At 43.9% G+C, this 24,527-nt stretch overlaps 1 protein-coding gene across 5 annotated transcripts in view; it reads left to right on the top strand.

Annotated features, from left to right (window-relative positions):
- Nucleotides 1–23,286, top strand: part of LOC131192650 (zinc finger and SCAN domain-containing protein 2-like) — a 44,361-nt gene extending 21,075 nt beyond the window's left edge. Inside the window, exons 6-12 of one of the 5 annotated variants that reach the window (XM_058171997.1) lie at nucleotides 1,454–1,558; nucleotides 3,752–4,420; nucleotides 9,759–10,202; nucleotides 12,178–12,534; nucleotides 13,211–13,879; nucleotides 17,337–17,866; nucleotides 21,653–23,286. In XM_058171997.1, coding sequence (XP_058027980.1) covers nucleotides 1,454–1,558; nucleotides 3,752–4,420; nucleotides 9,759–10,202; nucleotides 12,178–12,534; nucleotides 13,211–13,879; nucleotides 17,337–17,851 — 2,759 coding nt within the window. In that variant the 3' untranslated portion in view covers nucleotides 17,852–17,866; nucleotides 21,653–23,286. Of the gene's footprint in view, nucleotides 1–1,450; nucleotides 1,559–3,751; nucleotides 4,421–9,758; nucleotides 10,203–12,177; nucleotides 12,535–13,210; nucleotides 13,880–17,336; nucleotides 17,867–21,652 lie in introns of all 5 variants that reach the window. The other 4 variants (XM_058171996.1, XM_058172000.1, XM_058171999.1 and 1 more) reach the window with 4 other exon arrangements.
- The last annotated feature ends 1,241 nt before the right edge of the window (nucleotides 23,287–24,527 follow it).

Genomic DNA, 24,527 nt, shown 5'->3' with positions numbered 1-24,527 from the left:
GTTAAGTGAATCTGGCTTCCCCATTGACTTTGCTTGTCAGGAGGTTGCAAAAGGGGATCACATGACCTCAGGACACAGCAAGTTGTAAATATGAACCAGTTGCCAAGCATCTGAATTTTGATCACATGGTCATGCGGATGCTGCAAATGTAACTCTGAAAAATGGTCGCATCACTTTTTTCAGTGCTCTTGTAATTTTTTTTTTTTATTGAAAGAGTTTTAAAAAACAAAAACATTTTCCCCTTTTTCCCCTCCTCCCAAAAACCCTTCCCCCTCCTCCCCGGCTTCCCGGGTCAATCACAAGGTATTGTTATACATAAACCAAACATAGAATAAAATTTTCCTTCCAATCCAAATAACCACATCCAAAGCTTTTCATCTCCCAACCCCTCCCATTACATAAAATAACTTTCTAATTATTCAAAGGCAATCTGATATTTCTTAATCTGATATCTGTTTTGTAGATAATCAATCCATTTTTCCATTCAATTAAATATCTTTCCTGCGTATTGTCTTTTAAAAGCTGAGATTTTAGCCATCTCAGCCAAATTAATAACTTTCAATATCCATTCTTCTATTGTAGGTATCTTCTTTCTTCCAGTATTGTCCAATCAACAGTCTTGCTGCTGTTATTAAATTCAGAATCAATTTAGTCTCAATCCCTGTACAATCCGTTATAATTCCCAAAAGGAAAAATTGTGGCAGGAACTTTATCTTCTTCTTCAGTACATTTTGAATAATCCACCAAATTCTTATCCAAAAGACCTTAATTTTCTTGCAAGTCCACCAAATATGAAAATATGTAGCATCATCACAATCACACCTCCAACATTTCGCTTGGATATTAGGATACATACATGATAATTTTTTGGGATCTAAGTGCCATCTATAAAACATCTTATAAAAATTTTCCCTTAAATTCTGTGCTTGTGTAAACTTAACATTTCTAACCCAAATTTTCTCCCATGTTTCCAATATTATTGGTTCCTGAATATTCTGTGCCCATTTTATCATACAATCCTTTACCAAATCCTTTTCCGAATCTATTTCAAGCAACACATTATACAATCTCTTTATATGCTCCTGGGTCTGATTTCTAATTTGCTTTATTAAATTTTCCTCCCTTTGCATTAAGTGCTCTTGTAATTTTGAATAGTCACTAAATGAACTGTTGTAAGTCAAGGATTACCTGTATTGTTTTTAACAACGATTGGTGTGTCTACCAAATCCCATTATCATGAATTCCAGAATCAGTTGTCTAGTATTCCAGAGACTTGGAGGAGCCCTATCTACCTTGGACTTTCCCAAACACTGGAGTCTTTTAGGCGAGGAGTCTTATTAAAATTTGATTTCCTTTCAGATGGGATGAGAATTATTCTGTTGTACTGACTCCCCATCTGTTTCTTCTCTTTCTCCTCCTCTATCTGTTTTTTCATATATTTCTACCCAAGAAGGACTCCTGGTTCCTACACCCGAAGTCAACTCCCAAACTGATCAATCACAAGCCACCTTCCAGGAAAGGCCTGAACACGGGGACCAAAATCCTGATGCCCTATTTGGTAAGTGTGTATGTGCGTACACGTCTGCTTAACCAACACCCTGATGGAGAGTGGAAGAAATATCTTACCACTCAAGATCTTGTTTTATGATGTCAAGCCAACATCTGTAGGTGCTGCAGTCATCTTCAGTCCAAATGTGGATGAGCAACCTCCAACCCCCTCCCCCTCGTTTTTGCTAGCAGAGGCACCATGGGTCGGTCCTTTGCTATTTCCAGGCCAGCCCCAAGGACCAGATTTAAACATCCCTGTCCTAGGGGTATCCCACAGCAATGCAAGTTAAAAAAAATGACAACAATGTATAAATTCAAGCTACATCCCTGGGAATATTAAGGCTGTGAATAAGAATGGCAGGATCCAGTCTGGGTTGGTTACCGGGACCAGAAGTTTAGTCTTCCAAGCTTTCTGAGCCTATCCACACGGAACTTGTGCTCTTCTTTGTGTGGTATTTATATGGTGCCTGGTTGTGTGGGGCTTTTTAGTTGCTGATTGGTGTGTTGATGGGCAGCTATTAAATCATTGGCTGTTGTTTCCTTGTGCTGCCAAGTGGATTCCTCCTAAGTACTTGATAAACTTATTGTAAATCAGCACTCAATTGACTGACAAAGGGTGCCGTTTCCCAGGCATCAATCAATTCTCCATAGTGTGGCGATGGGAGGCGCCATTTGGATAGAGAGTTTGCCAAGGCTTCAGCAGAGTTTTTACCTCAGGCCCCTTCAGACTCTGCCATTTCTGAACATCAGATGGCTTCTCCAACCCCAGATTTGCCTCCTCAGCAGGATCTGAACATACCATTTCAACCTGCAGCTACCAGGTCTTCTGTTTTTGTGCCTGCTCGTCCAAAATTCTTAGTAGCTGCAAAATGGAATTTGTTTCCTTGTTTATTGCCATGTGAGATGCTACCAATGACTTCAGTGGTGGGATTCAGCCGGTTCGCACCGGTTCAGGAGAACTGTTAACTTTCTGAGCAGTCCGACGAACCGGCTGTTGGAAGAAATCTTCCAACAGCCTTTTGTTTTCCCCACTTTACAGGGTTAATCCTGTCAGGAAGCCAGGAAGGAAACATTCTGGTGTGCCTCTGTATTGTTTTTAGCCTAATATTGCTTATTAAAGTGTTTTCCGAAACTGCCTCTGGGTTAAGCCTTGTTACATTGTAACAGAAGTTAATGGTTCTTGGCAGTATGCTCAGACTAGCTGGAGCAGCTTCTCTGGAGTTTTTTTTCTTGGCTGATACTTTTATTAGGGGCTTGACTTTTTTTTAAAGCACTGCTTTAGTGGTTCCTGACACTATCCTTTTGGGGTGTACTTCCAAGAGGCAGGATGCAAGCTTGGTACTCTGTCTGATTTTTTTACTGTCTTTCTGGGGGCATGTGATCTTTTCTTAAATCTGTGTGAGACTTGAACCTGGATCCCCTATATACTTTGTTAATTTGTCTCTTTGGCTTGGTGTTTTGTAGGCCAGGTGTTCTCACCCACTTTCTGGAGTGCTTAAACTTCTCTGCTAAAGGGTTTCACTTTATGAGCAAGAGTTGGCTGCTGATAGTTATCATTGCATTTTAATTATTTTAATTCCTCAAGGTGCTCTGGCACCCTGCTTTAAAGGAAGGTATTTAGACAGAATGATTTAGGTTTCCATGATGGCTGTGACTTGTCATTGATCTTCAGTGTGTATTCCTCCATTTCTAATCTAAGGATTAGATTTTTGCAAGCAAAGAAGCTTTTTGTACTGGTAATCCTTGACCTACAACAGTTCATTTAGTGACAATTCAAAGTTACAATGGGACTGAAAAAAGTGACATAGAACCATTTTTCACACTTACGACCGTTGCAGCATCCCCACAGTCACGAGAGGCCGGGTGAGGCGAAATGCCCTTCGACATGAATGAAGTTGAGTTGGCCACACCCATCCAATCACATGACCACCCAGCCACGCCTACCCAGCTGGTCATTAGGGCAGAGAACCGGTTGTTAAATTATTTGAATCCCACCACTGAATGAGTTTGGGTCTCCTCGTCTGACCGCTCGCTTGTATTCTTGTATGCTTCGCTTCCTTCCCCATCTGTCCTACACGTGCGAATGAATTCGTGGCCAAAGTTTGCCTGACGTCATTTCACCTCACTGTTCGGCTGAAACAAACTCGCATTGTATGGTCCTGGAAAGTGACTTCTTGCGTTTTCTCCTGCCCTTCGGCACCAGGTGGAAGAATCATAGGGGAGATCAAAATAGAGACTTTTCAGCAGGCCATTTCAGAGGCAGAAGATGACTTTGAGACCCTGCAAGAAGAGGAATCCTCGGGCACCACTTCCTTGAATCCGGAGTCTTCCCCGCTTGATCCCAAGAAACCGCTGGGCGCAAGGCAGCAGAAAGAGGTGCAGAAGAAATGCACCCGACGTCGGAGAAGAGCCTTTAAGAAAAAAAACAAATATTACCCATTGGAGAAGAAGTACACCTGTTCTGAGTGCGGACACAAATGTCACTATTACTCGGATCTGCTAAGACACATGAAAAGCCACGCAGCAAAAGTGGTGTTCGAGTGCCTTGAATGTGGGAAAACATACCGAGGCAGGTCATATTTTGAGAATCACCAGAAGATTCACCTTCCACTGGATGATACCAACAGATGCATGGGAAGAGCCGGGATGAGAAACTCTGGCGGCCAAATGAAAGAGAAATACACCTGCTTTACATGCGGCATCGTTAAAAGTAGCCAGTCAGGACTCACCGAACACATGAAAGTCCACACCGATGAGAAATCTTACCAATGTCCCGAGTGTGGGAAGTGGTTCAAGTGGAAATCCAACTTGTCTCGGCACCGGAGACTCCACACCAACAGGAAGTTTTCCTCGCGGCAGTTAATGCAGAGAGGTGAGTCTGTGGATTGGTGCGTTTTGCAGGCGGTCCTCAACGACCATGATTGAGCCTGAAATGTCTTGTTAAGTGAGACATAAAAGCCGTGGGGGCGCAGTGATTAGAATGCAGTACTGCAGGATATTTCTGCTGGCTGCCAGCAATTTGGTAGTTCGATTGTGACCAGGTCAAGGTTGACTCAGCCTTCCGTTCTTCCAAGGTCGGTAAAATGAGGGCCCCCCCGATTGTTGGGGGAAGTGACATGCTGACTCTGTAAACCGCTTAGAGTAAAGCCCTATGAAGTGGTTTATAAGTCTGAGTGCGAGTTTTGCCCTGTTTTGCGGCCTTTCTTGCCACCGTGGTTAAATGACTCACTGCAGTTGGATAAATTAGTCACCCGGTTGTTCATTGATCACACAGCAGCCGTCATATGCTGAGACACAGCAACCGTCATATGTATGAACCAGTGGCCAAGCATCTGAATTTTGATCCCACAATCATGGGGATGCTACAAAGGTCGTAACTTTGAAAACTGGTCATAAGTCACTTTTTTTCAGTGCCGTTGTAACTGAACGGTCGCTAAATGAAGTGTTGTAAGTCAAGGATTACCTGTGTTTAAATATTCTTATGAAAGACATGCTCTCAGAAATATGGAAATACATGGAGCGTAAAGCAAAAGTTGATAGAGTATTAGAACTGAGCAATAATGTCGAACTTCCAAAGAACATAACGAACTAAAAAAAGCATTCTTGAGACCACTGCTTAGTTCCTTTATGCCGGTTTCCCAACCTTGGCAACTTTTAAGACTTGTGGACTTTCAACTTCCAAATTCACAAGAGATGGTTTTCCTTGTGATGTGCTGTCTGGGGAATCCTTGGAGTTGAGGTCCATAGCCAGGCAACCTCTGTTGGATGGTCCTGATATTTTGCATTTCAGCTTTGGGCATGCTTGTTTGGAAACTGTTCCCTCCCTCACTCCCTCCCTCCATCCATCCCAAAACTCATTGCTGAAACTCACACCCTTCTTTCTTTCTTTCCTTCCTTCCTTCCGCCATCAAATCTTTCGCTTCTGGCAGCATACTAGAGTAGAATTAGTGGCTAATGCCAAACAATGCATACTGTACAGCATTGATGACGCTACCTAGTTTGGTAATGAAACATCTGCAAAAAAATAAAGGACCCCTCGTGTCAATTCTGCATTCTTTTAGAGAGTCATCGAGGCCACCTGGAGGTTTATCTGTGTCCTCAAGGTTCACCTGACTACAACGCAGTCCTTTCAGCAGTTCCAAGGAGGCTCCACAGCCATTTGCACCACTCAGGTGACCCTGAGGACACAGATGAACCTCCAAAAGCCCTCAACAATTCTCTAAAAGAATGCAAACGATCGGCTCTCTACAAGGAGTATAAACCCTTCCATTCCCCACCATTCAGTCAGAGCTGGACCTCTGGTGGCTCAGACTGCTAAGACAGTCTGTTATTAACAGCAGCTGCTTGCAATTACTGCAGGTTCAAGTCTCACCAGGCCCAGGGTTGACTCAGTCTTCCATCCTTTATAAAGTAGGTAAAATGAGGACCCAGATTGTTGGGGGCAATAAAAGTTGACTTTGTATATAATATACAAATGGATGAAGACTATTGCTTAACATAGTGTAAGCCGCCTTGAGTCTTCGGAGAAGGGCGGGATATAAATGCAAATAAAATAAAATAAATAAATAAGAGAAGCAAAACATCTTCAAAAGAAAAAAAAAACCAGAAAGTCCAGTTGCCTCCTGGAAAAAAAAAAAAAGCACCTTTGAAGACTCTTACTTCAGGCGTGTCAACAGTGCCTTGCAATGTTTCTCTCCCCCCCCCCCCCGAGTTTTAATTCACGTGTCTTCCTACGTCACTTGGAGATGCTGAAGGTTGCTGAACGATGCTGAACCAGGAAGGTTCTTCATGCAAAGCAGTGAAGGCCACTCCAAATTAGAGGTTACGTGTGTGTCTCTGTCTGTCTGCTTTCCTGGGGATAAAGAATAAGGAGGATGGAGATTGCAAGCCATCAAATCACGATTTCTCAACCTCGGCGATTTTAAGATGGGTAGATTTTCAACTCCTGGAATTCCCTAGCCAGCATGACTTGCTCAGTTAATGTTACCTGATGACTTGCTTTATGTTTGTCTCCATTCATTCATTTGTGTTTGTTTTTTTTTAAATTCCTTTTCTTGGGGTAGTAAACAATTTTAGTAACTCCTCACCTTCTCTTAAACTAGAATAAATGTTCTCTTCTTCCCATATCTCATCTATTTAAAAAAAAAATCTTAAAGCTTCATTTTTTAGTCTTGGCCAGCCAAAATCCACTAAGGGTTACTGGAAATAACAACGTATCTATTTTAACCTTGATTAAATAAAGCAATTTTATATTCCTTCCTTTTAATAACCTTGAACTTTTTATTTCCCTTCCCTTTTAATAATCTTGACACTTACCTCCCCTCAAAATAATATCATAGAGCTTGATTCCCCCCCACATTTCTGCTTGTCTATCCTCACAAACTTTTTCCAAATTTTAACATCTCTTTTGTAAATCCAGTGTAAGAAAGTTACCCAGGTCACATTATTTTGCTTTGTTTACACTTCAGCCAGTTTCATTTGTGTATCCAGTGTAACACCTTTTTTCCACATTATTTAAAATCCACTTTCAGATCAACCTGGAAAACAACTTCAGCTAAAGTCATGCTTTCTCATGCTTAATTTTTTTTCGTTTCTTGGTTGCCATTCTGGGGGAGGGGACTTAGGAATATGGTCCCTCAGCTGCTAGTCAAAACATCTCTAGCAGCCGGCTTCACACGTCAACGGACACCTGTTCGTAGCTGAACGGGACCTGTGGCTGATCTGATTGCCCATGCGATCTAAAAGAGACAGGGGAGGGAGAATCCTATTCTTTTAACTATCCCTAAGCAGGGAAATTATTTAGAGCTAGCTTCACCTTCCTTAATTGCCAATACGATGTACTCAAAAGACTTTCTGAACCTAACCCAAGTGTCCTGACTTCTCTTGAGTTCATTGATCGGAACGATGACATTAATCTTGTCAGGTAAAACTTCTTCCGCTTCCATATCCTCTTTCAAATACAGTCTGTCTACAGAAGCAAGCCCTTAAAATGAATTTCTCAAGAAACCTGGGCCCCTTGTTCACAAATATCCTTCAATGTGTCAAGTGTTAAAAGTATTGTTCCATTCTGTATTAGTAAGTCAAATTTTAAGGGATTTTCTTCTTTAATTGTACTATTTTCCGTATTTTTCAGAGTATAAGACACACATCCCCCCCCCCCAAAAAAAAAAGAGGCGGAAAATTTGGGTGCGTCCTAATGTAGCTTTCTCGAAGCTTTTTTTCAGCCCTAACGAGGTGCTAGCGAGTGAAGCGATCTTCCGCACTTCGCCTGCTTTTCTCATGCTTAATTTTTTTTCGTTTCTTGGTTGCCATTCTGGGGGAGGGGACTTAGGAATGTGGTCCCTCAGCTGCTAGTCAAAACATCTCTAGCAGCTGGCTTCACACGTCAACGGACACCTGTTCGTAGCTGAACGGGACCTGTGGCTGATCTGATTGCCCATGCGATCTAAAAGAGACAGGAGGGAGAATCCTATTCTTTTAACTATCCCTAAGCAGGGAAATTATTTAGAGCTAGCTTCACCTTCCTTAATTGCCAATACGATGTACTCAAAAGACTTTCTGAACCTAACCCAAGTGTCCTGACTTCTCTGAGTTCATTGATCGGAACGATGACATTAATCTTGTCAGGTAAAACTTCTTCCGCTTCCATATCCTCTTTCAAATACAGTCTGTCTACAGAAGCAAGCCCTTAAAATGAATTTCTCAAGAAACCTGGGCCCCTTGTTCACAAATATCCTTCAATGTGTCAAGTGTTAAAAGTATCGTTCCATTCTGTATTAGTAAGTCAAATTTTAAGGGATTTTTCTTCTTTAATTGTACTATTTTCCGTATTTTTCAGAATATAAGACACACATCCCCCCCCCAAAAAAAGAGGCGGAAAATTTGGGTGCGTCCTAATGTAGCTTTCTCGAAGCTTTTTTTCAGCCCTAACGAGGTGCTAGCGAGTGAAGCGATCTTCCGCACTTCGCCTGCTTTTCTCATTACTTCTCTCTCCAACGATCAGCTGTCCTTTAGAAGCTGTTTTTTATCCCCAACCGGGCACGTGCAAGCGTAAGCACGAATGCATGCTCAAAACCAGCGAACTAATGTGCTGCAACTCACCAGACTAAGGACGCTAGCCAGATGAATACCTGGTAGGCAGAATTTTTTTTTTTCTATTTTCCTCCCCAAAAACTAAGGCCATTTTTTTAAAGTATTCAAAACAACAGCCATTTCCCGTAGGAAAGATTCTTATTTATTTGGTTTCAGAATCTTATTTCAAATCCATCTGGATCCTTAGTCGGTTTGTAACTTTCCAAAACCAAAGTTCTAATCACGCTACGGCTGTTTATTGCCCCCCCCAAAAAGTATTAAGCCCTTATATTTGTATTTAAAACTGCTTTTGCTAAGGATTGAAGGAATCTCACCCAATCTAGTAAATCTTGCCATTTTGAAGGTTCCTACTATCCAAAACAGATGCAGTGGCTCAGTGGCTATGACGCTGAGCTTGTCGATCGAAAGATCAGCAGTTCAGCGGTTTGAATCCCTAGTGCTGCGTAATGGGGTGAGCTCCCATTACTTGTCCCAGCTGCTGCCAACCTAGCAGTTCGAAAGCATGTAAAAAGTGCAAGTAGAAAAACAGGGACCACCTTTGGTGGGAAGGTAACAGCGTTCTGTGCGCCTTTGGCGTTTAGTCATGCCGGCCACACGACCACGGAGACGTCATCAGAGAGCGCTGGCTTTTCGGCTTTGAAACAGAGATGAGCATCGCCCCCCTAGAGTCGGGAACGGCTAGCACATATGTGCGAGGGAAACCTTTACCTTTACTATCTGAAAAGCAGCGAAGAAGGAATTTCTGAAAATGATTAGAGGAGGGCATATTCAAACCCAGTCTCCTCTTAAAGGAACCGACCATGGTTTGGACAAAGATGGGAACCTCTCATCTCCCACTGCTTTAATCCTACCAGTGACCACTGGTCTTACCATCTCCACATGCTGTACAGCTGTCCGGAGCACTTGTGAGCGATCTCAAGCTCTCTTATTCTCTGGAGAGGAATTACAAATAGCTGATCTACTCCCTGGTTCTTTATTCTGCCACCCTTCTCCACTCTGCTCTCGATTTCTTCCCCGGAAGTCGTTTCTCCTCCTTCACCACCTCTACCTCCTTTCCCCCCCTCCCATCTCCAATTGCTAATGCAGGTGGTTGTACACCAATCTATTTGTTCCCATAGGTGCCAGTGAATCTAATCAGGGCCAAAGCAATTCTACGCAGGCGCAAAAGTCCCCGCTGGAATTGCTGGGAGAGCTCTCCACGGTTTCGCTGATTGCTGTCAGCGATGCTAACCCTGTTTCCAGGCTGCGTCCGAGGAAGTCCCGAGGAGTGGAGCGCTCTCAAATATATGGGCTGAAAAGCTTAAAGGTGATGCTGAAGAAACTTCCGAGCCCTCAGAAAGGGAAATCCAAGGGCCCCGATGATTGTGATCGTAGAGCTACCGAGCTTTTCAAAACCATTAAACGCAGGACCGTCCGTGCAGGGGAGAGGTCCTACGATTGCTCTGATTGTGGGAAAGCCTTCAGCAGGCCATCTCATCTTTATCAACATGAGAAAGGCACTGCATGTCGTAAAGAGAGGCCCATTTCCGATTCCATTTTTGCAGAGGAGATTCCCTGTGGAGGTAGGTGTGATGACCTGGCTAATAATGAATCGTTCTCTTTTCTCTCTCTCTCTCTCTCTCTCTCTGTCTTTTATTATGTTGGCCTTTATGCTTAATCTGACATTTTCTACCCTGAGCAATTTCCTTGCCATTCCACACCGATATACTGTATAGCCCTTCAGGATCTTTTACCAACATTCCTGTTCTTCTCCTCTTTTTTTAAATTATTCAACGCTTAACTAGTAAAATGGTTATGTGGCGAGAAAACCCATCTGTCTTTATATAGCCCTCATCAGTTCATCTTGTACTTTCTTCCTCTCGGCAATAAAATTATAAATTACCTCTGGCAGTGTTGAGTTTCAGGGCTTAGTGATTTATGATCTAGATCAGGGGTCAGCAACCCACTGCTCCGGAGCCACATGTGGCTCTTTTAACCCTTTCCTTTCATCCCTCTGCTGCGGAGAGAAGCAGCTCACACCGCTGCTGTTGCCACCTCCGTGGCTTTGCGCAGCACAGTAAAATTTAGCGTGCTTCACAATGGAGGAGAACGGGGTCCCATCCTCCTCCTGGAGCCCATTACTACCTGGAGCCACAACGCGAGCCTGCCTTACTCGAGACCCTGGCAACGGAGCAGCGTCGGCCAAAGAGCAGGTGGTACCAACAAAGGCCGGAAGTAGCCACCCGCCATTTCCTGTTGCAGTTTCTCGGGCAGAGAGAGAGAGAGAGAGAAATTCAGCTCCGTCTGCTCCCCCGTCTCTGCCTTTGCCCAGTTTTGCAAGGATTCAGCGGACGTTGCCTTGGTGATTGGGTGTGTGTGTGTGTGTGTCATCCCGTACTTTGCCTGCCAAGCATCTTTGGGGGCGCCCGGGGACTATTTTTCGGCCGCTTTTGGACCGAGTTGCAGGATGCGCCTGCGTGGCTATTTGAGTGTGCTGCTGCTTGGGATGATGCTTCTCTGAAATGTGTGTGGCTATCTAAGGCGGGAACCTCATGGCGCTGTGACAGCCACTCCTTTTGCAACGCAAGCTTTATTTTTGTATCTTTCCAGAGACAGAGAACGGGCCGAAGTTCCTGTAGGCTTATTTTCTGAGTGTGTGCGTTGGGGAGTGGCGGGGGGGGGGAGGGAGAGAGAGATGGAGGGAGAGAGAAAGGTCAACAACACACTTGAGGCTGGGTGTGGCAAGAGGTAGCTGGGAGAGAAGGGGTGAGGCGGGGCCAGGTGGGGCAAATAATTTAACAACCAGTTCTCTGCCCTAATGACCGACTGGGTAAGTGTGGCTGGGGGGGGTTGTCATGTGACTGCGTGGGAGTGAGTGATGTCGAGTTGGCCACGCCCACCCAGTCACACCGGTTGTTAAATTATTGGCTCCCGATGTTTTCTTACCTGCGAGAAATGGGTCCAAATGGCTCTTTTGAGTGTTTAAGGTTGCAGACCCCTGATATAGATCTTTGATATGAAATTAACATTTTTAACAATATATTTTGGCAGTTAGAGAAATGTATAGTCACTTTTATGTTTTCAAAAAACAAAAAAGCATTTGACTGATGTTGTCCTACTGAATCGTTTTTTAATCTTTTCTTCCCGAAAAGCAGGTGAACGAAGGCCGCGTCCTTTTTCCTTCTTTTTTTTTATTTGAATTTGTATCAATTTATTTTGATCAGAAGGTCATTTTATCTTCCCTGGCTTTCTAATTGCTGGATGGACCTTAATTCTGAAAGGCAGATGTGTGTGTCGTTAATAAATTAAGAGCAGTTCCCAAGAGCTCTCTCCGAGCTACGATTCCAATGAAAGAATTTTTGCTCTTTCTCGCCTTGAGAGACAAGTAGTAAAAAGTTGCTTTCAGGTTGATTCATTCCCAGGTTTGTTACGGCATTCATTTCAGTGCGCTTAACATTCACTGTGATTTGAACCAGCAAAGCCGATCAGCCGTTATTAGCCAGACGTTATTAGTTATTTACAGCATTGTATATCTTAAATTGTTAATTGTCCTTCTAGGGGAGGAAGAGTCGAGAAGTACATGTCCTCTGCAGCAAAATATCAAATTGGAAGACGAAGGTGATGATCAACAGTCTCCGACGGTCTATCAGGAGGAAGGACAAACTGCGAACGAGCCCTCCGAACACCAGAACACAAAAATGCATGCCTGCACAAAATGTGGCTACCAAGCTGAAAAATTATCGGACATTCTGAAGCATTTCAGGGTCCATAACAAGGAAAAACCTTACAGATACTTGGACTGCGGGAACTCCTTTGGATGGTCCTCAACCCTCACGAAGCATCAGCAGCCCCATGTAGCCAGTCCGCAAATGCCGGTGCCCAACGTTGTTGCCGAATGCGACGTGACGCTTAGTGGTAGGTAGAAATTGGTGTCCTTATTAAATGTAATATACCATCCTGAGTGGTTGGTTGTGTTGTAATGTCCTGAGCTTGAGTGTTGCAACCTATTCGGTTGAATAGGTTGTAAAAAAACGCTTTTAAAAGTAAAACAAAAAGATTGCGCGTCATAGCTGATGCGCGCTGTTCTACTTACCCCATGCCTCCTTTTGGTGTGCTGCACATGCCTCAGCACACATGCACAGCTAGCGAACCAGTAGTAAACCGGTTCAGATTTCACCACTGGTCCATCCACATAAAGATGCGGTGTGCAATAGAAATTCAACATTAGAATCCGTCTCAGAGCCATTTAATGCAATGGCTATCTGGCAAAACTTCACTCCGTTCTTAGAAATTTTAGAAGAAAAGCCAGCAACTTTAGTTTAGAACCCATCCTGCACAGTGAAATAAGGGAAAGGGTTTTGAGTTCGAATGCGACGGAGTAAAATACAAACTCTGGATCTGATTGCAGAGTAAGAAAAAACATTTCTTTCCTTGTTAATGTTATTTTGGCAAGGGATGAGATTATTTGAAAATCCCTGGCTGCTACTTAACGAATGATCAAATCCGAAATAGGAACAGGGCTCGGTTTTGCCTTTTCCCCCCAACTATTTTCCATGATCTGAATCATTTCTCTTTCTCCCCTCCCCCACAGATGATGAGGAATTGATTAACTTCTTAGCGAAGAAGCCTCCACGGCAAGAAGCGGGCTTGCAGAATTGTCCAAAGAGGTCATCCAAACGCTCCCCAGCCGCCGTTCCCCCAAGCTCCGCGCCTTCCAAGTTGAAGGCCTCGCTTCCCTTCCGTTCCCGGGAACGGAACGGGAAAGGCAAACCCATTCCTTGCCAAAACAACGTGAAGAAAACCCGGCATGACGGTCTCGAGAAGAAACACGTGTGTCTGGATTGCGGGCATCGTACCTATTACCTGTCCGATCTCGTGAGGCACAAAAACAGTCACCCGAATGGGAAGCCTTACAAGTGCCCGGAGTGCGAGAAAATCTTTGCCCAACCGTCCTTCCTCAAAATTCATCTGAAAGCGCACAAGCCAGGGGGGAAACCCATGAAACGGCTAAAAGCCCCCCAAGGAGAGAGGAAATACACCTGCTCCAAATGCGGACACAAAACCTACAAATTGTCCACTCACCTCTTACATATGAGAGCCCACGTGGGAGAAAGCGAGAAGTCTTACCTATGTGACGAGTGTGGGAAAGAGTTCAAGAGGAGCTCGAACCTTTCCAGGCACAAGCGAATCCACAACCGTAACAACGAAGGCTTTAAGATCCGAAGACCCTCCTTCACGCAGGATAAAGAGATAAACAGAAGTGGGTGCCTGCTTTTTGAACCCTTGGTGTTGAGTTAAGCATAAACAGTAGTTCTCTCTCGGCTCTCTAGCACCTTAGGCGGCTCAGTGGCTAAAGTCGCAGAGCTTGTTGATCAGAAAGGTCGGCAGTTCAGCGGTTTGAAACCCTAGTATAGGTCTCCTGTGTGAGCAGGTGGTTGGTCTAGACCAGGGATCTCCAACCTTGGCAACTTTAAGCCTGGAGGACTTCAACTCCCAGAATTCTGAGAATTGAAGTCCTCCAGGCTTACAGTTGTCAAGGTTGGAGATCCCAGGACTAGACGACCTCCAAGGTCCCTTCTAACTCTGTTACTGTTACTAGGTAATCAGGTTGACAAAATACAGGTAGACTTCGACTTACAACTGTTCATTCTAATGACCGTTTGAAGTTACAACGGCACTGAAATAAAGTGACCATTCTGATCATCACTTCCAACCAGAGGTGGGTTTCAGCAGGTTCTGACTAGTTCTGGAGAACCAGTAGCGGAAATTTTGAGTCGTTCAGAGTATTCCACCTCCGACTGGCCCCGCCCCATCTGTTCTCTGCCTCCCGAGTCCCAGCTGATCGGAAGGAAATGGGGATTGTGCAGCATCCTTCCCCTGGAGTGGGGTGGGAATGGGGATTGTGCAGCATCCTTCCCCTGGAGTGGGGTGGGAATGGGGATTGTGCAGTATCCTTCCCCTGGAGTGGGGTGGGAATGGGGATTGTGCAGTATCCTTCCCGTGGGGTGGGAATGGGGAATGTGCAATATCCTTCCCGTGGGGTGGGAATGGGGAATGTGCAGTATCCTTCCCCTGGAGTGTGGTGGGAATGGGGATTGTGCAGTATCCTTCCCGTGGGGTGGGAATGGGGATTGTGCAGTATCCTTCCCCTGGAGTGGGGTGGGAATGGGGATTGTGCAGTATCCTTCCCCTGGAGTGGGGTGGGAATGGGATTGTGCAGTATCCTTTCCCTGGAGTGGGGTGGGAATGGGGAATGTGCAGTATCCTTCCCCTGGAGTGGGGTTGGAATGGGGAATGTGCAGTATCCTTCCCCTGGAGTGGGGTTGGAATGGGGATTGTGCAGTATCCTTCCCCTGGAGTGGGGTTGGAATGGGGATTGTGCAGTATCCTTCCCCTGGAGTGGGGTTGGAATGGGGATTGTGCAGTATCCTTCCCCTGGAGTGGGGTGGGAATGGGGATTGTGCAGTATCCTTCCCCTGGAGTGGGGTGGGAATGGGATTGTGCAGTATCCTTTCCCTGGAGTGGGGTGGGAATGGGGATTGTGCAGTATCCTTCCCCTGGAGTGGGGTGGGAATGGGGATTGTGCAGTATCCTTCCCCTGGAGTGGGGTGGGAATGGGGATTGTGCAGTATCCTTCCCCTGGAGTGGGAATGGGGATTGTGCAGTATCCTTCCCCTGGAGTGGGGTGGGAATGGGGATTGTGCAGTATCCTTCCCCTGGAGTGGGGTGGGAATGGGGATTGTGCAGTATCCTTCCCCTGGAGTGGGGTGGGAATGGGGATTGTGCAGTATCCTTCCCCTGGAGTGGGGAAAGAATGGAGATTTTACAGTATCTTTCCCCTGCCACGCCCACCAAGCCACGCCTACCGAACCGGTAGTAAAAAAATTTGCATCCCATCACTGCTTATAACCATTGTGGCATCCCCATGGTCACGTGATCGAAATCCAGATGCTTGGCAACTAAACCGTATTTACAACGGTTGCAGGGTCCTGTGATCGTTTTTTGTTTTTGTTTTTGTTTTGTTTTTTTTGAGCCTTCTGACAAGTCAAGGCCATGGGGAAAGCTAGATTCACTGAGCAACTATCTTACTAACTTAGCAACTGCACTGATTAACAGCCGTGGCAAGAAAGGTCGTAAAATGGGGCAAAGTCACTTAACGAACGTCTCGCTTAAGCAATAGAAATTTTGGCCTCAATTGCGGTTGTAAGTCAAGGACTACCTGTAGCTAAAAAAAGGAACACATAACTGAATGCAGGTAGTCCTTGACTTACAACAGTTCATTCAGTGACTGAAGTTACAACGGCACTGAAAAAAGTGAGTTATGACTGTTTCTCTTAATGACCGTTGCAGCTTCCCCTTGGTCATGTGATGAAAATTCAGATGCTCAGCAACTGACTCATATTTTAATGACCGTTGCTGTGTCCCAAGATCATGTGATCCCCTTTTATGACCTGACAGTGTCAATGGGAAAGCCAGATTCAATATCCAACATCCAACTTAATATCCATGTTACTAATTTATTAACTGCACTGATTCACTTAACAACCATGGTAAGAAAAGTCATAAACCAGGGGCAAAATTCACGTAGCAGATGTTTCACTGAGCAACATAAATTTTGGGCTCAATTGTCGTAAATGAAGGACTGCCTGTAGTTTTCTTTTTTTTAAACGCTCCCTAAAATAATCACGAAATTGTGATTGAAATTGAAATCAAAATTGAAAATTCAGGTTTAAAATTATACGAAAGGCTATACAAATAATTTGTAAAGAGTCACTTGGTTGAGTTGGGCAGCCGTAGAGATTGGATAGATGAATAACAATAAATGTCTAGAACAGGTATTTGACTTTCCTTATTTTGGTTTTATGAAAATAAGAGATTGATCAATCATGGCAAATGGTGTAAAATTGGACATGAGTCACTTAACAATTCTGGCCCAAATTGTGGTCGTAAGTCAAGGACTTCCTGTATATGCCATTAAGTCATTAAGCGACCAGAGAGATAGATATTCTGCATGAAATACAGCTGGTGGAGATGAAGAATGGACATAGAATCACACAGGGCTAATGTACTTAATAAGCTTCATATTGAACTATATAGTATAATTTTTGAAAGTTTAATAGAAATTTAAAACACCCTCTTTCAGATGCTACAAACTACAAGTAACATTATTTTGGAAATGTTATGCTTTCTTGTGTGTATTTCAGTGGTGCAGTGGTTAGAATGCAATATTGCAGGCTAATCTGCCCACTGCCAGCAGTTCGAGTCTTATCTGCTCAGGGTTGACTCAGGGCTGTGAAGTATTGAAGCAGTATATAAGTCTATTGCTATCTTGGCCATTTGTGTAGGGTTGGTGAGATTAGGACTGCTATGAGCCATGGTGGCGCAGTGGTTATAATGCAGTATTTCAGGTTCGATTCTCACCGCTTAAGGTTGACTCAGCCTTCCATCCTTCTGAGGTCGGTAAAATGAGGACTCCAGATTGTTAGGGGGCAATATGCTGACTCTGTAAACCTTAGAAAGAGCTGTGTATAAGCACAACAAAGCAGTATATAAGTCCTAAGTCCTATTGTTATTAATAGAAAGTTCCATTAGGCCAGTGTTTCTCGGGCATGCCAACTGGGGAATTCTGGGAATTGAAGTTCCTACCCCTTAAAGTTGCGAGACATCCCTTTTTCCCCTGGCCGCCTCACATTTAGGCTGTTCCTTTGTCTCGGCAGGTTATGAGGAACCAAAGAAAACCGCTCAAGCCCATCTGAAGAAAATAAGCGGTCGATCGCCAGCCTCCACCGCATCGAACATAGCTGCGTTGCGTAAACATTGGCGCAATTACAAGCGTCAGCAAAGGAAAAAGGCAGCCGAGAAACGCCAGAAAATGGAAGCGAGCCCGAAGAAAATGGAGGAGAGCCCGAAGAAAATGGAGGAGAGCCCGAAGAAAATGGAGGAGAGCCCGAAGAAAATGGAGGAGAACATCAAAGAGAAGGAAACGGAGGAGAAATTTCCTCCAGAACTATCTCTCCGGGCCCGGCTGGAAAGATTTGCCTATTCCAAAAACAGAGTGAAAGCGGACAGCCAGGAAGAACGAGCACCGGATCCAAAGGTCTCCTCATCAGAGGAGCTGCATCAGAAATGTACTGTGTGTGGGAAGAACTTCACCTATGATGGTCAGCTTACCGATCACCAGAACCTGGACACTGAAGCGAAACCTCACAGATGCAACGAATGTCGGAAATGATTTCCGAAGAGAAGAGTAAGTTTTGGCCAGATCACTCCCACCGGGGGGGTGGGGGGAGTCTATGACAATTTGCCACAGCCAACTTGCCATGGCCAACTCGCTGCAGGACAACTCGCCACGGCCATCTCACCACAGGACGACTTGCTGCGGGACAAGAGTTACCCTAATATCAGAAATAGTGGAATAGAATCATTAAAGAAAGGATGCAAAAGTTACAAAGTAAGGTAAAACACCAAATACAAAGTAAATAGGAAAGCAGTGGGGAGAGAAAGGGGAAGAAGTGAGGAAAGCTAAGAAAAAGAAACATCGACTTCCGACTCTTTCTGTTACAATAAAATAAGGCATTAAAACATCACACCACAGCTTTTTGCTTTTTCATAATACGAACAAGCCATTTCTATAAAGATCTGTCAGTCAAATCGGTAAAACCCAAAGTCAAGAGTTTCATTCTTCTTCATGTCAAGCATGAAGTTCAGAAGCTGTTTCCATGTGGCAACAAAAGTTCTTTTCTTTAATCCAAGTGGTCAATTTTGCCATTTCAGCCAACTCCATCAACTTCTGCAATCATTTCGTCCACGGTAGGAATCACAGTGTCCTTCCATTTTTGTGCATACGAGTCTTGCTGCTGTCAACATATATAATAACAAAGTTCTGAATTTTTCCTCTAGTTCTTTTTCCATGAGACCCAGAAGGAAAAGTTCTAGTTTCATTTTTATCTCCATTTTCAAAAAAAAACTGTATTAAAATATGACTCGTACTCCACATTTTTTTTCTTTCCTCGCTTCTTCCCCTTTCCCTCCCCACTGCTTTCCTATTTATTTTGTATTTTAGATTATTTTTATAACTCAATAAAAATGTTAATGATAAAAAAAGAAGAAGAAAGGATGCAAAAAGAGGGACAATATAAAATGTGAATGGCAAAACTTTATTTTAAATAATTACATGGAATTGTTACATTGTCCCGCAGTGAGTTGGCTGTGGCAAGCTGTCTCATTCCCCCCACGGGTGAATCTGTTGTGCTGAGGGTAGAAAAGATTTCTTTCAGAACGATGACCCTGAGGGGGCATTAGAAAATTGAAGGTTTCCAGCCTGTGTTTGAATGTACCAGGTGAGATAAAAAGATAAGTTTTTACTGCTGTTTTTCCAAAAGTGTTTAATTGAACTTCATTATAAAATACTGTGTACTTTATAATATTTTATAATAAAGATGCGGTGGCTCAGGGGCTAGGACGCTGAGCTTGTCGATCGAAAGGTCGGCAGCTCAGCGGTTCGAATCCCTAGTGCTGCCGTGTAACGAGGTGAGCTCCCGTTACTTGTCCTAGCTTCTGCCAACCTAGCAGTTTCGAAAGCACATAAAAAATGCAAGTAGAAAAAATAGGGACCACCTTTGATGGGAAGGTAACAGCGTTCTGTGCGCCTTTGGCGTTGAGTCATGCCGGTCACATGACCTCGGAGACGTCTTCGGACAGCGCTGGCTCTTCGGCTTTGAGACGGAGATGAGCACCGCCCCCCTAGAGTCGGCAACGACTAGCACGTATATGCGAGGGGAGCCTTTACCTTTACCTTTTATAAAATACAAATAGAAACAAATAACGCAGATAGTCCTCGACTTCCGGCCACAATTGAGCACAACATTCCTACAGCTAACCGAGGGAGTTGTTAAGTGAGCTTGCCCCATTTTTAATATTTTTGTCGCCACGGTTGTTAAGCGAATTGCTGCGGCTGTTAAGTTAGTAGCACGGTTGTGAGGCGAATCTGGCTTTCCCCGTTGACTTTTTGGTTGTCGGAAGGTCGCAAAAGGGGATCACATGATCCCGGGACACTGCAACCGTCATAAATCTGAGTCACTTGCCAACACAGCAGCCTGCAATTACTGCAGGTTCAAGTCCCACCAGGCCCAAGGTTGACTCAGCCTTCCATCCTTTATAAGGTAGGTAAAATGAGGACCCAGATTGTTGGGGGGGCAATAAGTTGACTTTGTAAAAATATACAAATAGAATGAGACTATTGCCTTATACACTGTAAGCCGCCCTGAGTCTTCGGAGAAGGGCGGGGTATAAATGTAAACAAAAAAAAAAGTGTCTGAATTTTGTTCATGTGATCTTGGGGATGCTGCAACGGTCGGAAGTGTGAAAAAACGGTCATAAGACACTTTTCCAGTGCCGTTGTAACTTTGAACAGTCACTAAACAAGCTGTTGTAATTCGAGGACTACCTGTAATCAGGGAATAGGAGAAGGTAAAGAAAGGGCGAGGGGTACAAGCTAAGGGAAAGAAAAAGGCAATGGCTTCCAACTTTTTTTGGTGCGGTAAAACACTAAATACAACTTCACCCTCAACTTTCGGTTTACATATTTAGTAAGTAACTGGAAAAATCATTTTCTTCAATTAAACACATTTTTACCCTCTCTGCCTCCTTCATCTCTGATTCCTTCCTGAGCCTTGGTAGCTCAGTGGTTAAAGTGTAGTATTGCAGGTTAATTCTGCCGACTGTTAGCAGTTCAATTCTGAGCGGCTCAGAGTTGACTCAGCCTTCCATCCTTTCGAGGTCGGTAATATGAGGACCCAGAGTGTTGGGGGGCAAGTTGCCGACCCTGTAAACCGCTTAGAGAGGGTCGTAAAACACTGTGAAGCGGTAAACAGGCAGTCCTCTACTTACAACAGTTCATTTAGTGGCCGTTCGAAGTTACAACGGCACTGAAAAATGTCACTTGGAACCCTTTTTCAGTCACAACCTCTGCAGCATCCCCATAACCATGTAATCAAAATTCAAACGCTTGGCAGTTGGTTCATATTTCTGACTTGCTGTTCCGAAGTCCTGCGATTCTGATCTCGCGAGCAAAGTCAACGAGGAAGTCAGATTCACTTACTGACGTATCAATTGCAGCAATTCACTTAACAACTGTGGCAAGAAAAGTGGTAAAATGGGTCCAAACTCACTTAACAACTGAAATGTCGGGCTCAGTTGTGGTTGTAAGTTGAGGCCTATCTGTACAAGGCTAAGGGGCTATTGCTATCAATCTTTCCAAATTGTGCTTCCATTTGTATCCCTATAGGATTCTTGCTGCAGTCAACCTATATGATAGTTTCCATTTTTTTCCCCTTTCTAAAAAAAAAACCTAATAAAAACTTCCAGCTTCAGTTTTATGTTTGTTTGAAGAGTCTTCCGAATCAACGCAAAAAGTGTGGCCCTAATATTTCACGTAGGGCAAAGATCTCAGAAGTAAACTAAATTTGGGAGTTCAAGGGCTGGAACATTGGTACACCTACGTGGGAAACACCTAATCTGGGCACTCAAAGTTGTACTGGAAGTCCTCAACTTATGACCACAATTGAGCCCAGGATTTATGCTGCTAAGGGGGAGGAAGTTGTTGTGAGTTTTGCCTCATTTTACAACTTCCCGCCTTTTTTTTTGCAACTGAATCATTGCAGTTATTAAATTAGTAACACGGCTAGAATGCAAATCTGGCTTCCTCGTTGACTTGGCTTTTGTCAGATCTCAAAAGGTGATCACATGACTGGGACACTGCGACCGTCTTGAATATGAACCGGTTGTCGAGCATTTGTATGTAAATCACATGACCACCGGGATCCTGCAAAAGTTGCAAGTGTGAAAAGTGGCCGTAAGTCACTTTTCAGTGTCATTGTAACTGAACAGTCACTAAATGAACTGTTGTAAGTCGAGGACTACCTGTGTCTGATTTTGCTGCTTGATTCCCGTTTCTCTCTTTTCTCTCTCTCACTCTTCTCTATTTCTTTCTCTCTCTCCTCCTCTCTCTCTCTTTCTCTGTCTCTGTTCCCAGTTTGATTTAACGCACGTGCTTGCACAGTGTACATCGCTCGTGAAAGAAGATAGACAGCACTTCAAAACCACGTGGGACCTCTCTCCTGATGAACCTCTTCCTTTGGGTAGCTGAGAAGGCCGACTTGTCAATCTTCCTGCGAGCACGGTTTGATCCGCAGAAATGAGCAATTTCTGAACAAGACGTTGCCGTTGCTTGATTTCTGCAGATCAAACACCCAGCAACAATAACCTGTATTTTTTTGCGTGGGGGGGGGACGGGCCGGCAAGCTGCTGACTGTACCGTCTTACAGATCCTCCCCCCACCCCACCCCGAAACCCAGTCTTGGGTGTTGACGTCCTTTTGAGCATTTGGAAAATACAGAAATATTCTCCACAGACATTGTAGGGTGGGAAGCCGGGAGGGGGGTCCGTCCGTTCTCGGCCGTCAGCCAATAATAGCATAACCGTATTTGAGATACTGCAACCATTTTTTCCCCAAAGTTTTGGTCCCCTTTCTGTGTCCCCTCTCATTCTATACTCCTTCGTGGGAAGAGAACTCACGTCGTCCCACACGAAGTCTGATTTTCTGGGCCTCCCGGCAGAATTCAAAACTCACTTTGACTTCACCGTCGCTTCAAGAAAAAGCTTGGAAGGAGAGTCGTTTTCAAGGATTTGGATAGTGGCAAAGTTACCTGGCGAGCAGTGAATTACGATAATTGTTTAGTATTTTTTTAAAAAAAGGCAAATAGTTGTTTCTTTTAAAGAAATCCATTTGTGTCACAATAGACTTTTCATGTTTTGTATCTTAGGTTCCCTGTTAAAAGTGATGCCACACAATTCCATGTCAAGTATGGATAGGAAAGCTATTATCTAAAATATACATTGTTTAATATTTTAACTTTGGGTCCCGTCCCCGTCCCCACTTAATCAATAGTAAGGAAAAGAGTGGAATCCAAAAAAAGTAAGAAACTGGAAGCTGAAGGAGTTGTATTGTTAATATGTCCACACAAGGAATGGCAAAAGAGATATTGTACGTTACCTATTGAGCCAAAATGTAATTTTTCAGATTAGTTATCTGTGTCCTGACATTTTTATATAACCTGAAGGCTAGTTAAGACTAAGATAGGCTTGCCCTGAGGTATGCTCCTAAGTGGGCATGTCTCACTCTTTAAAAAAAACCACCTCTTAGTAAATATACTCCAAATAAAATCTTTCACAGGCTTCACCTAGTATGGAGTTGAGAGGGACATTGGAGGATTTTAGATGTAAGACTTTCAGGTCTACTGCAGCATCAGCAAAGGCCTTCGGCCCTTTGTCTTTCTCTGTGCAGCAGCCTCACCTGAGGAGAAACGGGACTCCTAACTTCTTCCTTTCAGTTTTATTTTAATCTGTCCTGGGTTGTTTCTGGCAAGGACGGCAGCCATTTTTAGCAGGTGCAAATGCTCTTCTCCCATGCAGAAAGTTTTTTGACTTTTTTCCAAGTAACTTAAAACCTGAATCGGACCAAGCAAACCAGCCAGTTCGGTGCTCACGGTCAAGAAACAGTCAAAAGAACTGAGTGGGTTGAGCTGGCAAGGGAAAAGAATGAAGGAATCCAGAAGAGGAATGGCAGACAACCAGTTTGGGGCAAAATATTAGGGAAAACAGCTTTTTTTTAAAAAAAAAAATATCCTTGGGGCACTGAAGTTAGACTTTTTTAAAAAGTGCAGCTTTTCGCTGGGAAGGTTTCAGCTGCGAACAGGCAGCCATCTGTCAGGAGCAGAGAAATTGTAAAAGGCACAAGATGGAGTCGGACGGGGATTTAGAAGGACGGCCACTAAAGTCCTGACTGCTCGACTGGATGTTTAACTCCGGTTTGCAACTCCACACATTTTCTCCTGTTTTAGTTCTCCCCACTCCCCTTTCAATTTTCTTAAACTATCCTCACTGTAATAAAGAATCAAGAGCCTTCCTTATTTTTAAAAAACTTTGTTTGGTTTCTAATGTGTTTAATGTAACGAGCAGATGATGAAACACTAAGCCGAGTTGGATCTGGTTAGTACATGGAAGAGAGACTGTCAAGGAAATCTCAGGGTTGTAATTTAGGCTGGGGAAAGGGTGAAAAAGTCTGTAATACAGGAAGATTTAAGAGGGGAAAAAAATCGGGGAATGGACCTTTGCGCCTTGCATAGTACAACTGTCTATTTCTCACAGCTGACTGATTCCAGGAAACCCATCCAACAAGCCATGAGTCCTATAAATTGGTTTCTACTATCCCTGATCCCTGAAGCTGCTAATGTGCACGGGTATCCTGCCTCTTTACATGGAGGCTCTACTTTTCGCCTGATGGCCAAAGTTAGACATATTCAGGGACAGCAGGAAGATACGTGACTGAATAGTTTGAATAGTTTGGTTTTTGTGATCCTGGTCAAACCCCTCCTAATCCAGGTAATTCTCAGTCGCTTTAGTACAATCTCCCAACCTTGACAACTTTAAAACCTGTGGACTTCCAACTTCCAGAATCCCACAGCCAGCATAACAGCCAGCTGGGGAATTCTGGGTGTTGAAGTTCTCCCAAGTTGCCAAGGTTGAGTGCTACTCCTGGGTGAGATTACTAGTTTATGCATTCCTTTAACAAAAAGGTTGGAAAGGTATTATATTTGAATGAAAACGGGGGGGGGGGGGATTATGAAGTAGTAGGAGTCACAATCCCGTTTGCTTGTATAAATTGTGAGAGATTTTGGGAAAGCTTGGTGCACTCAACAATAAAAAAAATTTTTACAACTTTGAAAGCTCAAGAATCTTCCTTTCCTTTATGAGCAACACACTAAGCTGGTTTAGAAAAGCTCCTGTGCTCCAAATGGGTTGCAAACGTTTTAAACCCACTTTGAATCGGCTCAAATGGGTGCAGATAA

This window comes from Ahaetulla prasina, chromosome 2, assembly GCF_028640845.1.
Source record: "Ahaetulla prasina isolate Xishuangbanna chromosome 2, ASM2864084v1, whole genome shotgun sequence".
Classification (NCBI taxonomy): domain Eukaryota; kingdom Metazoa; phylum Chordata; class Lepidosauria; order Squamata; family Colubridae; genus Ahaetulla; species Ahaetulla prasina.
The sequence above is the reverse complement of the archived record's forward strand: the minus strand, read 5'-3'. Positions and strand labels throughout refer to the sequence as shown.